Source organism: Penicillium alfredii (assembly GCF_028826965.1).
Source record: "Penicillium alfredii strain IBT 34128 chromosome Unknown utg000004l_segment0_segment0, whole genome shotgun sequence".
NCBI lineage: Eukaryota > Fungi > Ascomycota > Eurotiomycetes > Eurotiales > Aspergillaceae > Penicillium > Penicillium alfredii.
In genome coordinates this window covers 2,860,078-2,884,755 of record NW_026622701.1, presented here as the reverse complement: position 1 = coordinate 2,884,755, position 24,678 = coordinate 2,860,078, and the positions used below count along the sequence as shown (strand labels likewise).

The 24,678-nt window shown below is 50.8% G+C and overlaps 11 protein-coding genes across 11 annotated transcripts; 6 read left to right on the top strand and 5 right to left on the bottom strand.

Moving 5' to 3' along the window:
* Positions 1-453: 453 nt before the first annotated feature.
* Positions 454-2,362, bottom strand: NUU61_002732 (FAD-dependent oxidoreductase; the record flags this gene model as incomplete). Its single annotated transcript, XM_056653314.1, has 3 exons — positions 454-1,422; positions 1,513-2,042; positions 2,107-2,362. 3 exons carry the CDS (start codon positions 2,360-2,362, stop codon positions 454-456), a joined length of 1,755 nt encoding a protein of 584 aa, XP_056514381.1.
* A 794-nt stretch (positions 2,363-3,156) lies between these two features.
* Positions 3,157-3,782, top strand: NUU61_002731 (uncharacterized protein; the record flags this gene model as incomplete). The annotated part of the gene is made up of 2 exons (XM_056653313.1): positions 3,157-3,230; positions 3,278-3,782. The coding sequence occupies 2 exons, from the start codon at positions 3,157-3,159 to the stop codon at positions 3,780-3,782; spliced, it is 579 nt and encodes a 192-aa protein (XP_056514380.1).
* Positions 3,783-4,105: 323 nt separating this feature from the next.
* Positions 4,106-5,018, top strand: NUU61_002730 (peroxiredoxin; the record flags this gene model as incomplete). Its single annotated transcript, XM_056653312.1, has 3 exons — positions 4,106-4,268; positions 4,327-4,508; positions 4,581-5,018. 3 exons carry the CDS (start codon positions 4,106-4,108, stop codon positions 5,016-5,018), a joined length of 783 nt encoding a protein of 260 aa, XP_056514379.1.
* Positions 5,019-5,612: 594 nt separating this feature from the next.
* Positions 5,613-8,338, top strand: NUU61_002729 (beta-glucosidase; the record flags this gene model as incomplete). Its single annotated transcript, XM_056653311.1, has 3 exons — positions 5,613-6,398; positions 6,450-6,680; positions 6,758-8,338. 3 exons carry the CDS (start codon positions 5,613-5,615, stop codon positions 8,336-8,338), a joined length of 2,598 nt encoding a protein of 865 aa, XP_056514378.1.
* Positions 8,339-8,601: 263 nt separating this feature from the next.
* NUU61_002728 (uncharacterized protein) lies at positions 8,602-9,231 on the bottom strand (the record flags this gene model as incomplete). The annotated part of the gene is made up of 1 exon (XM_056653310.1): positions 8,602-9,231. The coding sequence occupies one exon, from the start codon at positions 9,229-9,231 to the stop codon at positions 8,602-8,604; it is 630 nt and encodes a 209-aa protein (XP_056514377.1).
* A 229-nt stretch (positions 9,232-9,460) lies between these two features.
* NUU61_002727 (S-adenosyl-L-methionine-dependent methyltransferase) lies at positions 9,461-11,231 on the bottom strand (the record flags this gene model as incomplete). The annotated part of the gene is made up of 4 exons (XM_056653309.1): positions 9,461-9,574; positions 9,719-10,470; positions 10,557-11,046; positions 11,127-11,231. 4 exons carry the CDS (start codon positions 11,229-11,231, stop codon positions 9,461-9,463), a joined length of 1,461 nt encoding a protein of 486 aa, XP_056514376.1.
* Positions 11,232-14,610: 3,379 nt separating this feature from the next.
* On the top strand, positions 14,611-16,479 carry NUU61_002726 (uncharacterized protein; the record flags this gene model as incomplete). Its single annotated transcript, XM_056653308.1, has 1 exon — positions 14,611-16,479. One exon carries the CDS (start codon positions 14,611-14,613, stop codon positions 16,477-16,479), a length of 1,869 nt encoding a protein of 622 aa, XP_056514375.1.
* A 102-nt stretch (positions 16,480-16,581) lies between these two features.
* On the bottom strand, positions 16,582-18,775 carry NUU61_002725 (uncharacterized protein; the record flags this gene model as incomplete). Its single annotated transcript, XM_056653307.1, has 2 exons — positions 16,582-16,741; positions 16,878-18,775. The coding sequence occupies 2 exons, from the start codon at positions 18,773-18,775 to the stop codon at positions 16,582-16,584; spliced, it is 2,058 nt and encodes a 685-aa protein (XP_056514374.1).
* Positions 18,776-19,363: 588 nt separating this feature from the next.
* Positions 19,364-20,020, top strand: NUU61_002724 (uncharacterized protein; the record flags this gene model as incomplete). The annotated part of the gene is made up of 1 exon (XM_056653306.1): positions 19,364-20,020. One exon carries the CDS (start codon positions 19,364-19,366, stop codon positions 20,018-20,020), a length of 657 nt encoding a protein of 218 aa, XP_056514373.1.
* A 942-nt stretch (positions 20,021-20,962) lies between these two features.
* NUU61_002723 (uncharacterized protein) lies at positions 20,963-22,652 on the top strand (the record flags this gene model as incomplete). The annotated part of the gene is made up of 2 exons (XM_056653305.1): positions 20,963-21,149; positions 21,211-22,652. 2 exons carry the CDS (start codon positions 20,963-20,965, stop codon positions 22,650-22,652), a joined length of 1,629 nt encoding a protein of 542 aa, XP_056514372.1.
* A 586-nt stretch (positions 22,653-23,238) lies between these two features.
* On the bottom strand, positions 23,239-23,853 carry NUU61_002722 (uncharacterized protein; the record flags this gene model as incomplete). Its single annotated transcript, XM_056653304.1, has 1 exon — positions 23,239-23,853. The coding sequence occupies one exon, from the start codon at positions 23,851-23,853 to the stop codon at positions 23,239-23,241; it is 615 nt and encodes a 204-aa protein (XP_056514371.1).
* Positions 23,854-24,678: the final 825 nt, after the last annotated feature.

The window sequence follows — 24,678 nt, the reverse complement described above, 5'->3', positions numbered from 1 at the left end:
GCGGCTGTTTCTTCTTTTTTTTTTTTTTTTTTTGGAATATTTTTGGTGTCATTGCTGTAAAAGTATAGTTTTATTAGCATCTGATGCATTTTGGGTTTCCATGACTCTCCTGATGAACACTTAAGCATGAATCTCGTTTTGAAGTCCATGGTTTGGTTGCAGCATGAGGGTGGATAGCCTTCCTCGATGGCAGTAGATGTACGACTCCAACAATAAGACAATGCTTCGGCGCAATCTCGGGCCTGTGACTCCATCGCCCGGTCACAGTATCTGCAGTCAGTCTCGGAACCTTCATATTAAGTTGGGATCAAGGCAGCACGTATTGCCCAGATATACACCCGAGCATAAACACCAAGCTCGACCACCAAGTTAAGACACAGGAACATCGGGTTATAACCAAAAATTAGGACTTGGAATTCTATTTACGATTCAATTCTAAAACAATCGAAGTCCTTAATCCACCCGACACAATCCACTTTCATCCCACCGGTCACTCCCAACCCCCTTGCGCGTAATAAACAAATCATGCGGATCCCTCTTGTGCTTAATAGCTCTCAGACGCGGATAATTCGATCCCCAGAACGATGTCTGGAAATCCGCCTCATTGGCATCCGCCTCGTTCAAGTACGCGCCCATCTTGCCCGGCTCCAGCGCCTTGAGCCGCGGCACGTCGCGTTGAGTGATGTTCGCGGCGACGGCCTTCTGTTCTGCAAAGGTCATATTTGCGCTCAGCAACCGGACAGAAACCACATGGAGCAGTGTGTCTCTCCAGGCAGGATTGAGCGCGGACTCAATGTCGCGGTTTCGAGATACTTGGCCTCCGGACAGAAGCATCCCCACGACAAGCTCTCCCAGACCGAGCTGCATCTCAGACATGGCGCTCGTGAGTTTCGATGAATCTCCGGAATCAAAGAGAGAGCGCGAGATAAGATGTGAGCCAAGGAGCACTTGCGAGCCTGTGACATCACTCCCCTGGAACAGCGTCGTATACAGGCTCGACAACGTGGGGAAAGCGGCGACATGGTACGCCGGCGCTACGCCCGTCGCATTCTTCAGATCAGCCAGTAATGGTACGAAACTTGCGTTCACGGCGCTCGTGCTCGTCTGGTTGACGAACATCATGTACAGCAGGAACGTCGACACGGTCTGGTTCTCGGATACCGGTGTGAGCGGGATCGCGCTGTAGTAGCCGCTGCCTCCGTTGTCATTCAACCGCGGAACGTGCCGATGGAATGCATCGACGCCGGCCCAGAAAGGATCGTCGGGGCTGGTGGTGAAGTTTGCTGTTGCGTAGACCACCGGGTAGTCCGGGTGTGCTTTGACGGTAACGCTTACGACGACGCTGAAGCTGCCGCCGCCGCCACCACGGAGGGCGAAGAAGAGGTCTGTGTTTTGGTGGGCGTTGGCGATGGCGAGTGAGCCCTGATAAGGGAGATGGGGTGAGTAACCCGGATGATAAGTAGAACAAATCGATGGTTGGATGGGTGGATGGATCTCCTAGGAGACACTTACATCCGCCAGAACAACTTCGAACTCGAGTGCATTGTCACTCGCCATTCCATGCAGCTGGCCCAGCACCGAGTGCCCGCCTCCTTGGATATACCCGCCGGCAGCGCCAACCGTGCTAGACGATCCGCCGACGATCATGACGCCCTTGGATCTCAGATACACGTACACGTCGTGCAACTGTACCCCTGCACCGAGAGTGACAGCCTTGACACCGCCAGGGGCATCAACTCCAGTCGGCACAGTGGGCACAAAATCGTCCACAATAGAGATGTTCTTCATCCAATGGGTCATAATCTGCAATGAGTTTGGCGCCGACGACCGACCCAGGAAGTCATGGCCCGTGTTCTTGATGACGAGCTTGAGGTTGTGATGCGCGGCGAACTTGACGGCCGCTTGGATGTGCTGGGATGAGCGCACCTCTGCTGAAAAGAGGGATACGCGGCCCTGCCGGCATGGGGCTGATTGTGGTGCGTTGATGTAGCACTGCTCCTCGGCTTGAGGCCATGCTTCCCAGTTTTCCCATTGAAGTGCACCTAGCATTAATTAGTGAATGTTGCCAAAGATGGATTGGTACCTTTGCAGTGCGAGAATGCTCACCTGGCTGAGATGACCGGTAAGAGGAGTTGCGAGCATGGTCCTGGACGATGGCACAGTCGGCCGCGTTGAAAGTGGTGTTGTGGCATGGCGATGCGAATGGCTTGACAGCGACTAGGCTTCCCCCGATTGTTTTATTCAAAGCAGCCCAATTGGTTTCACTTGGCCAGCAAGATTGTCCTGGTTGGCAGCGACAGAATGTCGCGTCCACTGGAAGGCCCCCTGCGACGAGGCTGATACCCCAGAGCCAGGTCTTCATTTTGAATGTGAGCAACAGAACTGCTTTAAATTTACTACTTGACTCTCAGATATTCTCCAGGATTGAATTTTAATCAACACCATTCAATTGTTTACTCCGCTCCCGCGAAGAATGTAGAGTGGACGATCATTGCTACAGTGGCCAGCGACATCGGGAATTCCAGCGACAAGCATCTAGAGGATTCAGATCATGGATTTTAGCCAACGATGAGCTGTTGATTTGAATATCCCGAATCATCTTCCGGTTCTTTGCATCGGCGTTGACCGATGTCAATCTATACTTCATGCACCCCGGCTTAGTTCGGCGATCCCCTCACAGACTGGTGGAGCATCGTACTTTAGTTCAGACAATTATTCAATCAGCAAGGACTTGGAAAGTATTTCTGTTTTATTTAGCCGCTGTCCATTGTCCCTCGGCCCCTTACTGTACCTGCAGCAACACCCTCGCATCTGTGATCGACAATACTATCGATGCGGCAATGATCAACGCCCATGAAGCTGGGGAGCTCTCTCGACCACAATTCGAGTGCAGTGGTGATTGGGTGCTTTGGTAGTTGATGACTCGTCATGTCTTGTCCAAGATGTGCAATGTTGATACATCTATTCAGGTAGCAATTGTCCGGAAGAAAGTGAAACGCATTGACATCAGACTAGAGAAGTCGTTGGGAACGCCCAAGTATAAAGATCTGGCATTGCACCGCAGAATGAGGGTACCAAGCCGCAGTCTAAACTACCAAACTACCAAACTACCTTGAAGCCCTTGAAATATCCTCCTACTGCTTCCGAAACATCAAAATGCAGTTCTACCAGGCTTTCCTCCTCTCCGCTGCCATCTGCCTTGCGACAACCGCGCGGGCCGACACAAATGTGTGCTCCCAACCCTTCATTGTGCTTAAATATAGTACACAACTAATAGCCTCCAGGACGACCACCGATGCCCCGTCGACTGGCGTCCCACCGACTACCGTGGAGTCCGGAACTGCTGCTACGGCACTCTGTACCTCGACACCGACGATCCCCACTGCTGCGTTGTTGACCACGAAGTCGCCGACGCTGTGACTGACACCATCCCCGATGCCGTGCCCACCTTCTCGGACTGCTTCCCATTCTGCAGCGGATCGACTGGTGTCAACGACGTCCGTACCGCTGCCAGCAGCGTGCGCACTGCCGCCCACAATGCCCACACCTCGGCCATCTCTTCCTGCATCGACAAGGTCCCTCTGTCGGCCAGCGACTATTCTAGCCGCGTTTCGGCTGCGTCGTCCTCGGCTCGCCGCACGAGCCCCTCGACCAACGATGCCAACCCCACCGCCACGGACTCTGGCGACCGCTGGTCTACCAATGCCGCCATGCCCATTGCCACGGCTGAGGGCGCTGTGATTGGAGGCGTTGCTGTTGCGGCCGCTCTGTTTGCGCTGTAAAGTATGAGGCATGATTGTCGCATGGCTGAGATGAAAGAATATGGTCTGATGTCCTGAATGCCTTCCTTGGACATAATAATGTAACCTATGCTTGTCGAGTTTCTAGTACAATGTCATCTGCCGACTTTGTCGGCTTATACATATAACCCCTGCTATCTTTAGTGCAGCATAGAATGGAAACTGAGGTACTGAGGATGCTCAAGGGTATGCTACTTTTCGTCTCTTATACTTCTGTTGTGGTTACCGTATGCGGTGAACTAGTGGATACTTCGATGAAGTCATCTCCCCTCGGCCTTTGCATTTTTGTCCTTTCAACACTCACCATGGCTTCCATGATCGCCCCCCAGATGGCTTTCCGTGCATTCACAGCGGCCCCGAAGGCTGCGCCATGGGCCCGTCTCTCCCTGCCCCGTACCCAGCCCGCATTCCGTCGGTTCTTTGCCGCGCCCGCCCAAGAGCAGCCGCGTCTGCGCTTGGGGTCGACCGGTATAGTCCCGAAGACAGAAAGCTGTTGCATGATCCCAATGCTAATTCAATTGCATAGCTCCCAACTTCAAGGCACTGACCACCAAGGGCGAGATCGATTTCCACGACTTCATCGGCGACAGCTGGACCATCCTGTTCTCGCACCCGGCCGATTTCACCCCCGTGTGTACCACCGAACTCGGCGCCTTTGCGAAGCTGAAAAATGAATTTGAGAAGCGTGGTGTCAAGATGATTGGACTGGTTCGTGCCTAATACCCCTTTGTTTGGTCTTGCATTGCGCGAAATGGCGTAGCTGACCCCGCGTCACTCCAGAGCGCCAACGACATCGGTTCCCACGGCGACTGGATCAAGGACATCAACGAAGTCGCCTCCACGGACGTCCAATTCCCCATCATCGCCGACGCCGACCGCAAGGTCGCCTTCCTCTACGACATGATCGACCAGCAGGACTTGGACAACATCGCCCAGAAGGGCATTGCCTTCACCATCCGCTCCGTGTTCATCATCGACCCCAGCAAGAAAATCCGCCTCACCATGATGTACCCTGCCTCAACGGGCCGCAACTCTGCTGAGGTTCTGCGCGTGATTGACTCGCTGCAGACCGGTGACAAGAAGGGTGTCACGACCCCGATCGACTGGCAGGTGGGCGACGACGTCATCGTGCCCCCCTCCGTGTCGACCCCTGACGCCAAGAAGAAGTTTGGCGAGGTGCGCGAGGTGAAGCCGTACCTGAGATACACCAAGGCCTAAAGGATGCGGACATGAAGTGATCGACACTTGTATACAATTCAATTGGATTATACGGATACCGTGAACCCCCTGTAGACTCTTATGTTCCTGATGCGTGGTGATGTCCTCATAGACTGCGATGGTGGAACCGGGTAATCCTCGGTCTTCCAAGTGATGTCAATGATTCAGGGGAATTCCTCATCGGCGCCTTTGCCAATTTTGGGTGTTGCTACCCCTGACGGATTCCCTTATGAGGCAGGGATAATCCTCGGTGGGGAGTCGCTCACAGACGATGCCGCGAACACTTGCACAACTTTGAATCCTGCGCGCCAGACTTTTGCCGGTGCCCTATGAGCATTGCGAATTCCGAGCAATTGTCACTCGGCTATGCAAGCGAGCCCATGACTATCGTTAGTTTCCCACAGGGATCGGCCTGCGATGTCAAGAATTCACCCAAATAAAGCACGTGGACACGGCATCTTCTCCGTTGTTCTCCTCTTCGGGCACTGTCCCTCGGTCATTTAAACGGACTGAGCGGTGAATTCTTCAATTAGAATGAGGCTCTGTCTTTCTGCATCCTTCTGACCAGGCATTGGGACTTCTCCAGTCACAACAATGGCACACTGGACCCGTCTGGCCCTAGTCCCCTTGTTGGCGCAGGTCGCACTCGCATCCCCCGTGCCGGATGGCGACCACAGCTCTGTACACCTGGATCAACGAGACTCAGACTCCAGGGACTATGCATCGCCCCCCTATTATCCCACGCCGCCGGGCGGGTGGCTGTCCGACTGGAGCGACGCGTATGAAAAGGCCCAGAAAGTGGTCAGCAACATGACCCTGGCAGAGAAGGTCAACATGACCAGCGGCACGGGTTTCTTCATGGGCCCCTGTGTCGGCCAAACCGGCAGCGCGCCTCGGTTCGGGATCCCCAATATCTGTCTCCAGGATTCGCCGCTGGGGATACGGAACTCGGATCATAACACCGCGTTTCCTCCGGGAATTACCGTGGGCGCCACATTTAACAAGGAGCTCATGTATGCCCGTGGAGTGGGGCTAGGCGAAGAGGCTCGGGGAAAAGGTGTTAATGTACTTCTGGGTCCGGCGGTGGGACCGATCGGACGCAAGCCGCGTGGGGGACGCAGTTGGGAGACGTTTGGCGTGGATCCTACGCTGCAGGCTATTGGTGGTGCGCAGACCATTAAGGGTATGCAGAGCACCGGGGCAATTGCGGCTCTGAAGCATTTCATTGGCAACGAGCAAGAAATGTACCGCATGAGCAGCGTTGTTTCCAAGGGGTATTCCTCGAACATCGATGATCGGACTTTGCATGAGTTGTACCTCTGGCCGTTTGCCGAAGGCGTCCGAGCAGGTGTCGGCTCTTTGATGACCGCCTATAATGATGTGAGTGTCGTCTTCTTGTTCTCTGTGAGGACTCTTGCTGATATAAAGTAGGTGAACAGCTCTGCGTGCAGCCAAAACAGCAAGCTTCTGAATGGGATCCTCAAGGATGAGCTCGGCTTCCAAGGATTTGTCATGACCGATTGGCTGGGTCACTACAGTGGCGTGGGATCCGCGCTAGCTGGCCTCGACATGAGCATGCCGGGTGACGGTGCCGTCCCTCTCTTCGGGGACAGCTACTGGGCATCCGAGCTGTCGAAGTCTGTTCTAAATGGCAGTGTACCGGTCAGCCGTTTGAATGATATGGCAAGTGACATCCACGCCGTTTCAACTGTTCAACGGCAAAACTGACTAGACTCAAGGTCACTCGAATCCTTGCGACATGGTACAAGTTGGGCCAGGACAAAGACTACCCCCTCCCGAATTTCTCTACTAACACTCAAGACCGGACTGGTTCCCTGTACCCTGGCGCTCTTGTCTCTCCTTCAGGGGTCGTCAACCAATATGTTGATGTACAGGGCAACCACAATGTCACAGTACGAGCTGTGGCCCGCGAGGCCATCACGTTGCTGAAGAACGAGAAGAATCTTCTCCCGCTGCGACGAAACGACTCCTTAAAGATATTTGGCCAAGACGCTGGTGGCAACCCAGACGGCCTCAACAAATGCAGCGACCAAGGATGCGACAAGGGTGTTCTGACGATGGGATGGGGCAGTGGCACCGCAAGGCTACCGTATCTCATTACACCGCAGAAGGCCATTGCCAACGTCTCCAAGAATGCCCAGTTCTATATCACCGACTCGTTTCCGTCGGACGTCACGGCAAACGCCAACGACATCGCTGTTGTGTTCATCAATGCGGACTCCGGCGAAAACTACATCACTGTGGAAGACAACCCTGGCGACCGCACTAAAGCTGGCCTATATGCCTGGCATGACGGCGACAAACTCGTCAAGGCGGCCGCCGAGAAATTCTCCAATGTCGTGGTCGTCGTGCACACAGTCGGCCCTATTATTATGGATGAATGGATCGACCTGAAATCCGTCAAAGCGGTTGTCGTCGCGTATCTGCCGGGTCAGGAAGCGGGCAACTCGCTCGTCGATGTATTATTTGGCGCCTACAGTCCGAGCGGTCACTTACCCTACACGATCCCACGCAGCGAATCCGACTATCCGGACAGCGTGAGCTTGATCAAACAGCCTTTCGGGCAAATTCAAGACACTTATACCGAGGGACTCTATGTGGACTATCGACACTTCCTCAAGGCCAATGTAACGCCTCGATACCACTTCGGCCATGGGCTCTCGTACACCACATTCAACTTCTCTAAACCAACATTGTCCAAGGTCACCCCCTTGGACAGCGCCTACCCTTCAGCACGACCGTCCAAGGGCGCAACACCGACATACAGTACCAAGATCCCAGATGCCTCCGAAGTCTCGTGGTCGTCCACTCATTTTACCCGCATCTGGCGCTATCTCTACCCATACCTGGACCACCCAGAGTCCATCTCCGCTAAAGACAAGTACCCTTACCCGGATGGCTATACCACCACACCCCAGCCTGCCCCCCGCGCCGGTGGTGGCCAAGGAGGTAATCCCGCACTGTTCGATGTCGCCTTCTCCGTGAAGGTGCAGGTTCAAAATACAGGCAAACGCCGTGGCCGAGCTGTTGCGCAGCTTTACGTTGAATTGCCCAAGGACTTGGGACTCGATACACCTTCGCTGCAGCTGCGCCAGTTCGAGAAGACGAAAGAGCTGGCTCCCGGACAGAGTGAGACTCTCACCCTGGATATCTCTCGCAAGGATGTCAGTGTGTGGGATACCAAGGTGCAGGACTGGAAAGCTCCTGTGCACGGCAAGGGTATCAAGGTCTGGGTGGGTCACAGCGTCGGGGATCTTTCTGTCGTTTGTGAGGTTGGTGGTCGTTGCTCGACGCAGTAAGTGGAGGCTTCTACTTACCATCTTTTCTTTTTCTTTTTCTTTTTCTTTTATCGTGTTTAATATCCTTTTCTGTTATCGTCTTTTGCCTATATTTCCTTGATTCCGTGGTCAGCACCGACTTCTGCCATCCACACACATGATAATCCTTTATTGTTCATACTGTACATATAACCTTCAATTCATTTATTGAACAAGTATTCTTATTTTAAAATCTAGCCCAAGTCTTGCATGTTTGGCTCGCCTCAACGATAACAATCACAGTTTCAGACCGAAGGAGACTGCACATTCTCCACAACAGGCTGCTTCTCAAGATTGAGCCCCGTCCGAGTTTCCACATGCTCCTTGTTCAACTGCGTCTTGAGAATAAAACCAGAAAACAAGATCCCCACGGCGGACATGCACGTATACATAACCCACATATTCCGCAAACTCCACGAGAAAGCCTCTTTCACAGCGCCCAGCTGAGCCGGGTCCATGATCGTCTTGATAGTCTCAACATTCGCCGCTGCCGAGTCACCAGAAAGCTGCGCTGCCAAGGCCTCAGACATCCCAGTGGCCAGTAGCTTCGAATGCATACGCCCCATACTATTCTGAAACACGACACCACCGATAACAATCGACGACGCGGTCGCCATATTCCGAATAAAGCCGAGAGTCGCCGTTGCCGTGGCGGTTTCTTCTTGCGATACCATGGCCTGGATGGCAATGATGGGGGTCTGGAAGACGAACCCAGCGCCGAAGCCGCTGAGTAGCTGGTAACCGACGATTTCTCCAAGTGACGAGGAGCTGTTGAAGTTGATGTATAGCCCATTGCCGATGGCCATCATGATCAGCCCCAGCCAGATTAGCTCGAGATATCGTCCGGTGTGGTGGATTGTGGCGCCCGTAATCATGCCGGCAAATGCCTCGGCGAGGACGATGGGCAGGGTTAGGAGTCCTGAGCGCACAAATGCAAAGATCACGTCCCTGTTGGGGTGTACACATCCTCTATATAACTTGACCCTGTTTCGTTGGAGATGTTTCAATCAATATCAAACGCACTTCCCCCCTCAACAATCCAATTAGAAATTCTGCTGAGCGTTTTCAATCTCAAGCAGACCACGATGCTCTGCGAGCAATTACCTAAGGAATAAATGCTCGAGGCATCTTGCCCATTTTCTCAACGGCCGATCGAATGGCACCCGAAATGCCAAATTGGCTGGGAATGCCCTCCACACGATGAGTAGAATTGATATTCTTGACCAGCACGATCTGGTAGCATGTTGCCCCACCTTGACGAGAAACAATAGTAGCCCAAGAAAGGAAGAATTCCCAGATCTATTCACACATTAGCTCACACATTAGCAAGCTCCACCACGAATTCCAAGACGAGATACTCACCCGATACCATTTCGGCCCGTAAGTGGCCTCCACCTTCTCGCGATTGCCAAGCCAGTTGCGATACCAGCGCCAAAGAGTTGCAGAATAGTGCACACCCACGGTATCAATACCCTTGACTTCAAAGCCGGTTGCTTCGAGCTGATCCACAACCCAGCCAAGGGGCGTGCTTGCATCTGCACCAGGGAACACATATTTGTTCATGAACAGGCCCCAGATCAAATCCTCGTACTGCCAGTACTTGCGTAGACCAGAGTATTGCAAATAGAAGACACCGTCATCATCCAACATATCATGAACTTGTCTCAAAAATCCACGGAAATGGCGAATGCCCACATGTTCCGACATCTCCAGACTGGTGATTCTCTTGTATCCTCCTGGGTTACGAGGTGAGTCACGGTAGTCCATGCGAAGTATCCTACTCTGAGACTCGGGGATACCGGCATTTTGAAGAGTCGTGTTGCCCCATTTTGTCTGGTTGCGGCCAAGGGTTACGCCAGTGACATGGGCCTTGTAATGAACGCTGGCAAAAGTAGCCAGAGTTCCCCATCCACAGCCAATGTCCAACATAGAATCTCCCGGTTGCAGGCCAATCTTCTCACAGACAGCCGTTAATTTGTTATCTTGAAGGTCTTCGAGGGATTCCTCCTGGTTGATGTCGCCGATGATACCAGAAGTGTAGATCATGCGAGGGCCGAGGAACCACGCGTAGAAGTCGTCGCCTCGGTCGTAATTGCCGCTCACCTGTTCCTCGTCTGGTCATATATGTTAGCCATTTGGTTTTTGTTGTTTCCTTGAATAAACAGGGTCATGAATGGGGTCCACATGTGGTAAGCGTTACCTTGAGAGCGGGAATGAACAAGAAGCTCGGGAACAAACCCCAGCAAAAAGTGGCGGAATACGCCCCAGGAGAAACTGAAGCTTGCCCAATCGTGTCGGTATTCGAGACTCTCTAGACAGTCCCCGTTCTTGAATTCCACCTCGCATCTAAAGTACTTTTCGTAGAATACTTCGATGGGGATTTTCTTGCTACCGCTGTATCTGGCGCGATCGCTTTCCCTGTGGAAATGGATGTAATGCTCCACAGGCCGACCCGGAAGCTTTGCTTTTTCGTTCATTCGGGGAGACATGGAAGAGAAGATTGTCCAGAAAGCCATGAGGATTGGGATAGCAGTGCATAGCGCGACGAGTACGGTGACGTATAGACCGCCACCCAGACAGTAGGATATGAACCACGGAATGGAGGTCAACAGGAATAGAAGTAGAGTATTGGACCACGAGTCATTGCCGGGGCCATCTGCAGGCAACGGGGCATTTTTGATGGCGGGAGACTGTAAACGAGTGCGCCATGAAAAGCATGAGAAGTATGCTCCCCGGGGTAAAGATAATAAAGATAACCAACTTTACTTACCGTGGTAGTTCGAACTCCGCAATCCTTGCTCGCAGGAGCTTGCAAGGCTTCTGGGGTCACTATGAAGTCGAAGAAAGGAGGCGACTCGGGGTGCTTTTGAGACATGGTGAGAGTATAATGTAAATTGAAGTTCAGGCAATTTCTTTCTCAAACAATCCACGGTTTGGGACCCTGAGCAGATATAAGTTTCTTCATGATCGACAATTTAAACGAGCATTGGAATCCACTGGAGCGTACCAATGGTATATCTCATTCTTGTCGTGAACCCCAATCACACGCATCTATATTTTCCTGAATAGGGCAATAGATCAGCCTCTCGGTGGCCGCGGGTCCCGCGCACTGAGGCCCTCTCTAAGCGATCAGCCTGCTTCCCATGTTTGTTTTTCTTTCTTTTTTTCTTTGACGTGCAATTTTGACTCTCGGCTCCAGAAAAATTGCCAGCGGAGCTAGGTTTTCTCAACAACATATTGAAAGCTGGCTTCAACAGCTCGCGCAACCTTTTTCTTATATCCATTTTCTTAGCTTCATTCGGCTCGGTAACTGATGCATTCCTTCGTGTTTCTTCTCACTGACCCCCTCATGTTTAATATCTTCGCGCTCTACTTTTTCCCCATGGCCACTAGATAGCGGTTGGGCCGGTTTGCGATCTTGGGTGGGATCATGTGTTGAAAGAAAGCGAATGATCAACATTCTTTAGCTCTCCTTAGGAAATCGCATTTACTCCCAGTTAAGAGGGGAAATGAATTGAATAGCGATGGGATGGCCCATTTAAAGAGCGAAGTAGCTAAGGAGTATTGTCCTCCAAGTTCAGTCAGAGGGAGGTGGCTTCGGACTTTGAATTCTATAGATTCTTGAGTTGGAGACTAATAAGAGCGTCCGTTTCTAAACCCAACAACACAGAGACACCTATGCTTGGCTTTATGCAATAATATGCATTGTGGATAGTGGTTTATAGGGTATTAAATTGAATTCAAACCATAACCAATATACCAGCTTATTAGTGGGGTGCTTTTGTACTAGTAGACTAAGCATGACTCGTAGTAAGTCAGTAAGCTCAACTCTATCTCCGCAATGCACAAACCAAGAACTAATACAGATTCTTAGCTACTATGAATGAACGCATATTTCATCACCTAGTCCCTCCATTTGTTGGAAATGAAGTGAAGACTAAGCAAGTATCCACGGAATGACGATGCTGACGTGGGCACTCGCATCACATCTAGTAGCCTTCTACTTGGACCTGCTATCCGATCAGCATGACAACAGCAAATGCCTCATTCTTGGCGTGGAAAATCTCATGCTGTGTGATATTCCTGTACGGGGTCAGAATTGGGGAACGTGCCGAGGATTCTCTTGTTCAAGCAGAAACGGCTTAACGAGGGGGCAAGACAACTGGGGATGGAGCTCCAGAATGCCTATACTTTTTCCGTTGACTTGCTGTCATTATCATTAAGTCTCAAACTAACTCACTCTCTATTTCTTACCCCAGGATCCTTTTCGCGAGACCTTCTCCATGGGGTGCGCCCCGTGGAGAGGGCCCCAACGGGGCCCAGGGTCAGACATTAGTAACCAAGAAAACACTCTGCACTGTTGAGATCAACGCTTTGGACAGCTTAGCCTGCCAGTCTGAGAATCTCAGGTGTGCCTAATTTAGTGCGACTCAGCCACTGCCGCCGCGTCATTGCCCCGGTATTCCCATTGCCCCGTATCATCGTTGCCTTTTCTCGTATATGAAGGGGTGAGATGGGGCGAAAGGATCGGCTCGTCGATGGGGATCAACTAACTTCGACAGGGCACACAAGGATCATGGTGGAGAACATAGCTACGTAGTTGGACCAGGACTTTGTTTGACTCTATCGCAAAGTTTACAAAGTAAGTTACCCGACACTGTGAAGACGACGTGACGCGCATTCTATACAAAAGTATCATGTAGAACCTGGGGGATGAGAGCCTTGTTGACATCATCTTACGATGTAAGCAATTGGGGATGAATTGCTTCGTTCTTAGTCTATCCTCGCAAACCTATGCTTGAGGTATAAAGAGTACGAGAAATCCTCGCCAATCTCACTCCCTCAGGACCAAATCAGCCTTTCTCTATTATATTCACTGTCCCAAATCTTCCAAATACAGTTACTCCCAAGAAACTAGCAACTTCAACAGCATGAAGGTCTTCGCTACTCTCTCCACCATGGTCGTTGCTCTGTTTGCAATGGCCGCTGCCAACCCCGTGGCTGAGCCTCAAGACGTAAGCATTACTCCTTCCTTCTTCCTGGGAGAATGTCCATTGCACAAGATGCTAACCATATAGAAATTAGTGGTGTCCTCATGGATGTGTCAAAGATGGAGGATGCTGGCCCGCTGATGACCCTCACTGCACTAGCTAGAAAGCCAGGACCCTACCATGCGATGTGTTTATAAAGCTATCACAAGGTGTTGGATAAACAGAAGACTTTTACAAATCTCGCTCGACAACGCCTCTTTTGTTCCGATATTGGGTTTCTTGTTACATATTTTGTATATACGGTGGCAGTGTCTTTTTCTTTGAATGAACCATTTCCTTATATGTGTATATCCAGTTGTCTTGAGGTAACTAGATCTCTGGGGACGGAAATGCCTTGTAGAATCTTCATTGAGTCAATGCACCTCCCGTATACTGAGCTTGACCTTTGGGCAGAGGGCTGATATGAAACGTTCAAGCGTGGACTGACAAGGACGATCTGCCTTTAATGGGGCCAATTTTGACGACTGCTGGCTATCGTTAGATTGGGTCTTAGATCGAGCTTGATCTGCCCTATTTTGGCAACGATGTTCGCCTGTATGTGTCCACGAGTCATGCGAGACAGGCTAGTTTTATAAAAGTGTAGTCCAAGACCTGTTAGGAAATATGTTGAATGAATTCATTTGTCACTCGCTTTCTTATATTAGAAAATGGCACAAGACGAGGATGAGAATTGCCAAACTGGCGTTATACTTCAAGGATGCCTTGGACACCCAACGCCGCAATTAGTAGCATTAACGTTTATCTTCCTTTGATAAATATTCATTACCACATTGTAGTTGGAGTTTCTGCTTGACGTCCTATCTTCCCAGATTTTGCCCCAAAATTTTTCTTTGTTGTTGAGGCTCTCTTCAAGTATATTTGGTCAAGAGCTTAATCATGAGATGAGATTTGTTGTGCTATAGACTCTTAATCGTCTCGGCAACCTGACGATGGAGAGTATAATTAAACTAATTTCCAAGTATATGGTTTAATTAGCAGCGTGAATATTCAGAGGTTGGTTTATTAATTCATCGCGTGGAATGAGTAGACCCTTGCATCGGAGATCTCATGTGGTGACGTCACGCGATTTGGGATCGAAGATGGTTGCGATTATTGAGATTTTCAAAATCAGGAATTGACCAAGAACCGATTGCTACAAAAGCCCAGGAATCCGATCTCAAGCTGTTTTGGGCAGGCATCTCTGTTCTAGTCACAATATTCCATATGAAACCTTCTCCTTCCAACCCCGTGGTCCTATACTGGCACCGAACCGATCTGCGCCTCCACGATTCACCAGCACTCCACGCTGCATTGGCCTTGAAGCCTGCCGTTTTTATTCCGGTCTGGACCTGGGATCCTCACTATGTTTACCGGGCTCGCGTTGGGCCGAATCGCTGGAAGTTTCTTCTTGAATGCCAGAGTGATCTGTCTCAGTCCTATAGCAAACTGAACCCGAAACAAAAGCTCTGGCTTGTGCGCGAGGCACCGCAAACAGTCTTGCCCAAGCTCTGGAAACAATGGCAAGTGACCCATCTCGTGTTCGAGAATGACACCGACGCCTACGCCCGAGATCGCGACAATGAAGTAGCCCGTCTGGCCGAAGATGCAGGCGTCGAAGTCATTGTCAGAATGGGTCGCAACCTATTCGATCCTGATCATCTTGTTCGAAAGAATGGCGGCAAGCCAACTATGAGTATGACGCAAGTCCAAAAGGCCGCTGAGAAAATCAACAACGGACAGCCGGAAAAGCCGCTTGAGTCGCCTACCAGCATTCCCGATCCCTGGGACGAGGGCAAGATGGACCTCAGCAATCTTCAGCAGGACATGGCGGACGCCAACCTAGATCTTAATGCCGTTCACCGCACAACCAGCGACAAGCAGTATTCACATATCATGGGACCACAAAAGAACTTTTCGGTTCCCACGATGGAGGAAATTGGCATTGATCCTTCGCAGGCTGAATCACCCCATCGGGGTGGAGAGACAGCGGCACTGAATCTTCTGGGCAGCCACATCCAGAACGAGGAGTATGTCGGTACATTCGAGAAACCCAATACCTCCCCGGCAGCCTTTGAACCGCAGTCCACGACACTGCTCTCTCCACATTTACACTTTGGATCCTTGTCAGTGCGGAAGTTTTGGTGGGATGTGCAATCCGTTCTGGAAAAGCGAAAGAAGCAAAAGAAAAACAATTCGTCAATTCCCACCAATATCCCAGGCCAGCTGCTGTTCCGCGACATGTACTTTGCCGCCCAGGCAGCTATTGGCCATCGTTTTGCTCGGACGTATGGAAACCCAGTTATCAGATTTATTGACTGGCACTTGCAATCAAGCGATCCCCAAGGCAATGATTCAGAGAATGAGAATTACCACAAAGACTCAGACGAAGCGGAAATCTGGTTCCAACGCTGGAAGGAAGGACGAACAGGATTTCCATGGATTGATGCATTAATGCGGCAGCTAAGACGCGAGGGGTGGATTCATCATCTCGGAAGACATAGCGTGGCATGCTTCTTAACTCGGGGAGGTTGCTACGTGAGCTGGGAGCGAGGCGCCGAAGTATTCGAGGAACTACTTCTGGACCGTGAGTTTTCTTTTGCATTGACAGTGGGTATTCATAATTTAACAGAGAAACCAGATGAAACTGCCTGTAATGTGGGCAATTGGATGTGGCTGTCTTGCACAGCATTCTTTTCCCAGTTCTATCGCTGCTACTCACCAGTGGCATTCGGCAAAAAGTGGGATCCCGAGGGTCTTTTCATCCGGCATCACTGCCCGGAGCTATCTCAGTTTGACAAGAAGTATATCTATGAGCCCTGGAAAGCCCCCATAGCAGACCAGAAGAAATGGGGATGTCGTGTGACTGGGGATGGCACCGACTCGGTCCAGCATGGGAAGGTATATCCGAAGCCGATGTTTGATTTTGATAAGCGGCGGCAGATATGTCTCGACAGCATGAAGAATGCATATGACGTTGGCTTGCACGGAGACGATGAGGAAGTGAAGAGTGGTGCATGGAAAGAAAGGTTCGGGTGGCTGGATAACAGTGAAAATCAGGGGAAGAAACCAAGCAAGAGACAGAAGACAGATTGAAGAAAACATTATTAGGTCACTAAGACGAAAAGTACGAAAATGACCTCGGGGGGCAGTCTATACTGCGATAATAACCACAGATCTATTTCAATCCCACCCATTTCAATGATAGCAGCCATAGCGAGTGCCTCCCTCCGGAATAACATCGCAGGGAATACGACTCCTGCAATCCTGACACCCGTTCAAGGTGATATGACACCCATTATCAAGGTAAGTCGAGCCGCACTCTTCAACATGATCAGTCTGGTACATATTCTCAACACTGCACGGAAGATTAGCAAAAGAATTCCCGGAAAAGATCACATACAAGCCAAAAAAGGAAAAGCAAAAGGAAAAGAGAGAGAACTTGCGCTTGCTTGATTTGGCCACCCGTGAGACCAATGTTGTAATTGTCGCACCGGAACATCGCGGTGCAGCCATTGTTTGCGAAAGGCAGCCAATTGACAGGGTCGGCGTCGCCGGCCGAGGCGACGTAGGATGTTTCGCCCTTGTACAGGAAGTCATCCACATACTGCCGATATGCCCGTTTACAAGCCCCCGAGAGATTCTTGCAGAGCGAAGAACCCTTGTTGTTGCCGTCGGTCTCGTGTGGCATGGGTGGTGCCTTGGGTGTAGGCGTAGTCGCACCATTGTCTTCGCCGAGGATAAGTGGGTTTTCGGGGTATTTGCCATTCTCAATGATATAGGTCTGGTCGCCTTGGGTGTAGGTACCACCGTAGTTTCGATTCTGGTTGATACAGGTATCCTGGATGGCTTGGAAGGCCTTCTTGCAGTGGGTCAGGGCTACGGCACTGCTGCTTCGGATAACGGTGACTGCCAAGTCGCCATGACTGAACACCTGGTGGGTGGAGTCGCCGGAGCCACTGTTGAAAGTTCCATTGCAGGCATATCGGAGGGTGTTTTTCGCGTTGAGCGCATTCACCACGTCAGATGGCAGTGGTCCATCTGTTGGGATGTTCTGCTGGCAGTTCAGAGTCGGACTGGAGGCAAAAGAGGATGATGAGGCCGAAGATGCTGCCGACGACATAGAGGAAGCTGAAAAAGAGCTTGAAGGGGTAGGTAATGGTGAGGTGGTTGGCGTATCCTTGACCCGCGTGGAGGATTTACTTAGCTTGGCGGACACAGGGAGAGACCCAGATAAAGGTGGATTGGTCGTCAAACCGCCGACAGTATTAGCAGTCAAAGTGCCAACATCGTAGGTGATTGTAATGGAGATAGACGTCTTCGCGGAACGACTCCTTGACTGGCTAGAAAAAGATGATGATGCCGACGTCTGTGACGGAGACTGAGACAGGGGTGGCGAGGAAGACCACGACGAAGATGCGGACGATTTAGAAGACAACAAAGCAGAGGATGGGGAAGATGAATGTGAAGAGGACGGGTCATCATCGCCTTTCTCATCGTCATCTTTGCCATCATCCATTTTCGAAATTTTATCAGGTGCAGGGAAAAGGTCTGGCGTCAACCAGGCTGGCACGTCACCCAGAGGAATCACCATACCACCTGTCGAGTCAACTACCACCGGGGTTTGAACACCTCCAATGTTCAAGGTCATCGGGAGCAGACTGCCTTCTGGGACGGACGGCAGGTGACCTTTCAGATCCGACGGGATATCTTGCTTGACGAAGGTCACCGATTCCGAGGAGTCCTGGGGGTTGCTGACCACTCCCTTGGCGGAGCTATCCGTTGGTGTAGATAGTGTATCGATTGAAACCGAGGTCGCGGTCACAGTAGTTGATGCGACAGACTCTGAGGCGGGCGTGAGCGAACCTGGGCTCCCGGTTGGAGCTGCTGAGTTGCCCCAAGAGGAGTTGGATGCATTGCCCGTAGCAGGCCTATTCGATGAATAACCTGAAGATGAACCCGATGAGAGTGCAGACGACGTATTGTCTGCGGAGGGGCTGTTTGCACCGCCTGCGGAAGAACGGCCCGGGGACGATGAGGACGACGCATTATCTGTGATAGGAGGATTTGCAGGAGATTCTGAAGAGCTGGAAAAGCCCCTAGATAAATACTCCGAATTCACTAGCCTTTGGGAATTTGCCACGGGGATTGCAGAGGGCGATTTTGTACCCGTGCTGCGATTCTGCCCCGGGGCTTTGGATGTCGTCGAGGAACCAGCGGCAACAGGAACTACAGGTTGAGTAGTTCTTGACGCAGAGTATCCTGGAGGTGGAATCGACTGCACAGAGCTGGGCCCGGGCAGCCGTCGATTCGAAGAAATAAAACTTGCTGCACTTGAAGGCAACGCTTGCAAAAGCAGAGCGCTACACAAAGCCACGGATACCCAGGTCATACTCGAAATAGAAAAGGAGATTGTAACAGAGAGTATACTTGCAGTCCAGGAAACAAGTCAAGGACGACAGGCAGTTAACAGTAAGTCTTCAGCGGCGAAAGATCATCCCGCGTACAGAGGATTTAGAGCCGTGGAGAACGTTCGTGACAATCAATATTCATGGATCCATTTGCCCATTCGAGTAACGACGATCGCGGGGCACCAGCCAACCATGTGCCTTCGGGCCGAGGAATAGTGGAGCTGAGGCTGTGGTTCCTGGCCCTAAAACCGGCATGCCGGATGGGGGCCGTTGCTAGTGGACCCTTCATCTGCCATCTTTCTCACGCTGGGCCACTCACGTAGTCGAAATGCTGGAGTCTGGCTGAGTAGATTCTTCGATGCCGAGACACCCTTGCATCACCCACGGGACTTGACCGAACCTGCGGTGTATTCGGTGACCGGTTGAGTATATGGCTGATTGATCTAAAAAAAAAATGGTTCCGATTCTGATAGTGGTCGCTTCTTTTCGATTGTTTTATTATCACCGGGTTCATCTTCTATAATCCCCCCTGCTGGGTGTGCACCTGAAGGTGTCAACTCCTTACAATCATGCTGGCACATACTATCCTGGTGTCTCTCGCGGGGCTTGCACTCGCGGTCCCCTTTCCAGATTCCAATCATCATGTCGCTCCACGAGCAAAGCGTGATGACACTGCTATCATCGCCAGTAAATGTGATTCACCGTGCGAGATACGGTTTTCGGCTATCACGACCACCATGACCGTATCCGCGCCGCCGCAGACCATGAACATTGACGGCATTGACCACCCAGTCACGGTAACATTCACGCCAGTGACCACGGCCACCACGCTTCAACCAGTTGCCAAAACAGTGGAAAACACCGATCCGGCAGCGACGCCAACCATCTCCGTCGATGCAGTGAACTTGGGGTCCGTGACTCTGTTCGGCTCCGCATACAATTATAACTGGAACGTGGCCGCGCACGCGCAAATGTACACCTCGCCGCATCCATACGTTCTGGCCAACAGCATGAATCCATACCACCTCGACAGCAATTGCGCCTTTGTCACAATGGCCAAGCTGATGAACATGGGTTTACACCCTTTCTTGAACATGATTGGCATGATGCAAAACGCCGACCATGGCATCAGCACAACTGAACTCAAGCAAGCTTTGAGTGAAATCAGATTGCACGGAAACTTTATGACTTGGTATGTCCTCACATTGGCCCTTTCCGCTTCGTGAGTCTCTTTCCGCGGATGGCTGACTCTAGACTTGACGCACAGGTACGAGGAGATTGAATCTGGTGACACTCGGACCGACCTCGAGCACAAGATTCCCTCGCCCGATCGATTGCTGGGGGTGGGGTATATGCGGAATGATGGAAACGGACACGTTGTCGTTTATGACAAGCTATACAGGAAATTTTTTGATTACCAGAGCAGCGACAGGCCATCGGGTGTGTTGAAAGATGGAAATGGTCAGGATATCGAGGACTTGATGCAACCAAGACCCTTGGGGGGTGGCCATTGGGCGACTGGATTTGTGTTTGGCATAGAATGAGTGGTCTCATGTACGTTGCACATTGCATGAGAATTCTATATGGATCAGCCGTTTGATGAAACAATGCTCAACGCGGCGTGGCATAAAGCCAAGAAGCTCATGAGTGTGGTGCTGGTGCGGTCAAAAACACACGTTGAGACTTTGTTCCGAGTAATGGCGAGCTATTCTGCTTCAGGAAGGTCTGGCCGATGGAGGAGTATCCGTGGGGATTCAATCCACGCATTACCCAATAATTTCTACGTGGTGTAGGTACCGGCCCGGGAGTTTTCCTGCTCATCAACAGCTTTCGTCATTCGGCTCCATATTTTCCAAGCTTCAGTCTCGGGCGGGTCAAAGGTGTTCTCTGTGCGATTCCCACTCCACCAAACCCCACACAGCAATTCGCTCACATTTTCTCTTGCACTCGCTGTGGATATGAACAACGCGGGGGAGGGGCTCTGTACCGGCCCGGCGAATTGCGGGGACCCCACGGAGAAAAGCCGGGGGAGGGAAGCGTGTTTACATGCTGAAGCTATACATCTTAAATGATGCCATGCAAGCAAGACTTGCTTTTATTCTTTCGTCTTGCCCTTCCACTATCTCGTTCTTTCCGGATCATCTTTTTCCTTCGCCAAATAACCAGAGATGGGCCCCGACGATGAGGTCACCAGTACACACAATCATATTGAAGATTCTCATTCGGGGAGTCCAAGGCACAGCCGCCAAAATGAGCGTGACGTTGATGCCGAAAAGCACGCCGGTCATGAACCGAACGAATTGCCAGACTTGAAAAGGAGGCTCAAAAGCCGACACCTGCAGATGATTGCAATTGGTAAGGCGGATCAACCACAGCAATCAATATATCAGCCACGCCCTTACTGACTTCTATATAGGGGGTACCATAGGAACCGGCCTCTTCATTGGCAGTGAGACAGCAATCGCCAACGCAGGTCCCGTCGGCGCTCTCATTGCATATATTTTTGTCGGCTCCCTTGTCTATTCAGTCATGACCGCGCTGGGAGAAGTCGCGACATATCTTCCCATCCCGGGAGCTTTTGCTTCATATGCCGCACGATTGGTCGATCCCAGCCTCGGATTCGCGATGGGCTGGATATACTGGTTCTCGTGGGCATCGACCTTTGCTCTAGAATTAACCGCGACCGGTCTCATTATACAATACTGGAACGAGACCATTCCGATTGCGATCTTCATTGCTATCTTCTGGGTGCTCATTATCATTCTGAATATGCTACCGGTCAGCTTCTTTGGCGAAGCAGAGTTCTGGATGTCAGCCATCAAGGTTATCACTGTCATTGGATTCATGATTTTCGCTATTTGCATGAACGCAGGAACGGGCAAGGAAGGGTATATCGGGTTTCGGTATTGGGTGCATCCCGGCCCATTCAACGCATATCTGATTGAGGATGAGAGCAAGACTGCCATCGCCAAATTTGTTGGATTTTGGGCTGTTCTGATCAAAGCCGGGTTCTCATACCAGGGCACCGAGCTCGTCGGTATAGCTGCGGGTGAAACCGAGAATCCGGGCAAAGCTATTCCGTCGGCGATCCGCAAAACATTCTTTCGAATTGTGTTTTTCTTTATTTTGACGATTTTCTTTATCGGAATCGTCGTCCCATCCTCGGATGAGCGTCTTACCGCCAGTGAAGGCAGCGGTGCCAGTGCCAACAATGCGAATTCGTCACCCTTCGTTATCGCTGCAAAACGTGCCGGCGTCAATGTGCTATCGAGCATAATTAATGCCGTGCTGTTGACTGTCGTTCTTTCTGCTGCTAACTCCAATGTCTACAGCGGCAGCCGCATTTTGGTCGGATTAGCCCACGAGGGCTTCGCGCCGCCTTTCTTCGTGCGAACAACCAAACAAGGTGTCCCTTATTGGAGCGTTGCATTTACCTCTCTTTTCGGGTTGCTAGGCTTCTTGAATGTGTCAAATGCTGGCAGCACGGTCTTCAACTGGCTGCTCCAGATTGCTGGTTTGGCCGGGTTTATCACTTGGTCGTCGCTGAATATCTGCCATCTGGCATTTATGAGGGCGTTGAACGCCCGTGGAATCTCTCGCAATATCCTGCCATACAAGGCAACCTGGCAGCCCTATCTGTCGTGGTATGGTCTTTTCTTCAACATCTTGATCATCATCACGCAGGGATTCACGGCCTTTATTCCAAGGTTTAGTATCACGGACTTCTTTATCAACTACCTCAGTCTCATTTTGTTCACTGTGTTATATATCGGGCACAAAGTGGTTTTCCGGCCGATGTTTGTGCAGCCTCTGGAAGCTGATATTGACACGGGACGCCATGAATTTGAAAACGAATAGAAGACATTAAATGAAGTACGTGACTTCAAAGGCAAATCAGCATCACAGAAAATCTCTAGGATCGAGGTCCTCATAAAGTTTAGCCTCCTCCCACTGCCGGACCAACATCTCCTTCGCGCCCGTGCGCTCGAGTCGAGACGCATCCCACATCACATACCCCCAGTTCTGAGATTTATCCTGCAAGTAATATCCATGGACATTGCTATATGTGTCTTTCCACATCAGTGTCTACGCCAGGGGTGGAAGAGCCACGCCGGAACTAGGGTCCACATCTCCCTGGAAAGGCAGAGGATCTCGCCGTTGCTCCTTTTCGTTTCAAGCCGACAGAGGTATCCGACGACGCTTGTGTTGGGCACTTTCAGACAGGGAATCGTCATCCAGAGCGGCGCTGTGGGGATATGAAATGTACTGTTGCATTGTCGAGACAAGCTGGTCGTGGTCTTTGATGTTGAAAAGGACGGTGTGCAACACCCCGAGACCACGCGCAATGGTTCCTTGTGCAAATTTATGGCTACCCCCTGTGGAATTTTGAATATACAATGAGTGGGATGGAAATGGTGACGGGTATGATGATGCGTAAGGATGCTCACTCACAGCTATTGTCAAAATTGAAAGCGCCGTCGGGGGTTGGCGGTCGCTGCCCATCGAACTTGGGATTATTCTCATTTACATCCCAGGGGGCATCAGGCCCAAAAAGGTTGCCATGAATCTGCAGACGATACAGGGCGCGAACTACCCGCGTCTCTTCCGCCTTGCTCAGAGTGTCACGAGTGAGCGGGCTAACAGACTCTTGAGCGAGATTTGTCAAGGCCCAGTCAGTATACTGCCGAGCGAGAGGTTCAATAATCGAAGAGTGGAATTCCACCATGCTCGCAATATCTTCCTCTGTAACTCGCTTGTCGAGAATTGGAAACTCGTCCAAGGAGTGCTGGTACTGGTAAGAATGAATAAATTCCGTGACAGTTGCACTAGTGTGCTGTTTGGAAAAGTCTTTCATGCCAGACCTGTAAGCAGCAAGAGCGTCAACAGAGACGATGTGCAAGGTTTCCTGGAGGCATGCACGGAGGAGGAATCGACGATCGAGCAGATATTGCTGGTAGAAGACAGGAGACGCACGAATCAGGGCCTTTAGTTCTTGAAGATTCAAGGCAGAAAGAAGAAGGCGGATTTCTGGAGGGAGGTTTTCCAGTAGCATATTCATTATTGGAGTTTTCTCTTTGGCTGTGCACTCCCTGATCTGGGAACTGGTGCTGGTCTGTTCGGATGGGTTGGAGCTCGGGGCGGTTCAAGACTAGCTGCTGGTGTTGCTGTGAGAGGTGTGAGAGGATAAGTTGCTGAATATGCCTTGGAGACTATTGACAGCCGCTTAGACAAATCTTTGAGTTTAGCTAGAAACTTGTTGATTCCAAGCATCTTGGGTAATTAAAGGATTGATTGATGAAGGCGATGATGGCGTGACAGGTAAAACAATAACCAGGCTGAGGAATGGAGAGGTTAGAAGGTAAGCCAGTGATCAAAGTGAATTTGCATCTGGGGTGACCAGAGCCGGGAATGTCCGGTGTAGGGGAGAAGATCAAAGTTCTGGCGAGAGGTAGATGACCACAGGTGAAGGTTTCACGGGGACACTTGACCTCAAGTTTACCCTACCCCCTTAGTTGATTAATTTTCTGTTAAAGCTTGCTTAATGTCTTCGTTTGATTGCCATTCTATTCTTTTTATTCTAATTGATTTTGATTTTGATTTCTAGTGTTGAGAACTACTTCCTTTCTTTTAGTCCCCTCGATTGACGTCACTACAATAACTGTTGTTTAGCCCAGTCCTAACTATCTCTATGGGCAGTTTCAACGCAGATAGTGAGTTTTTCATGGGCTTTTATCGTAGGTCGATACTAATCAACCTCTTTATGAGGAAGTCTATCGATACCTTCTATCAGTGCCATATCAACTTTCAATCCTGTTTTTTAGGTCCTTGAAAGCTAGTTTTGTTGTGTAGACTCCCGTCCAGTAAGTGACTGCTATGCAATCAT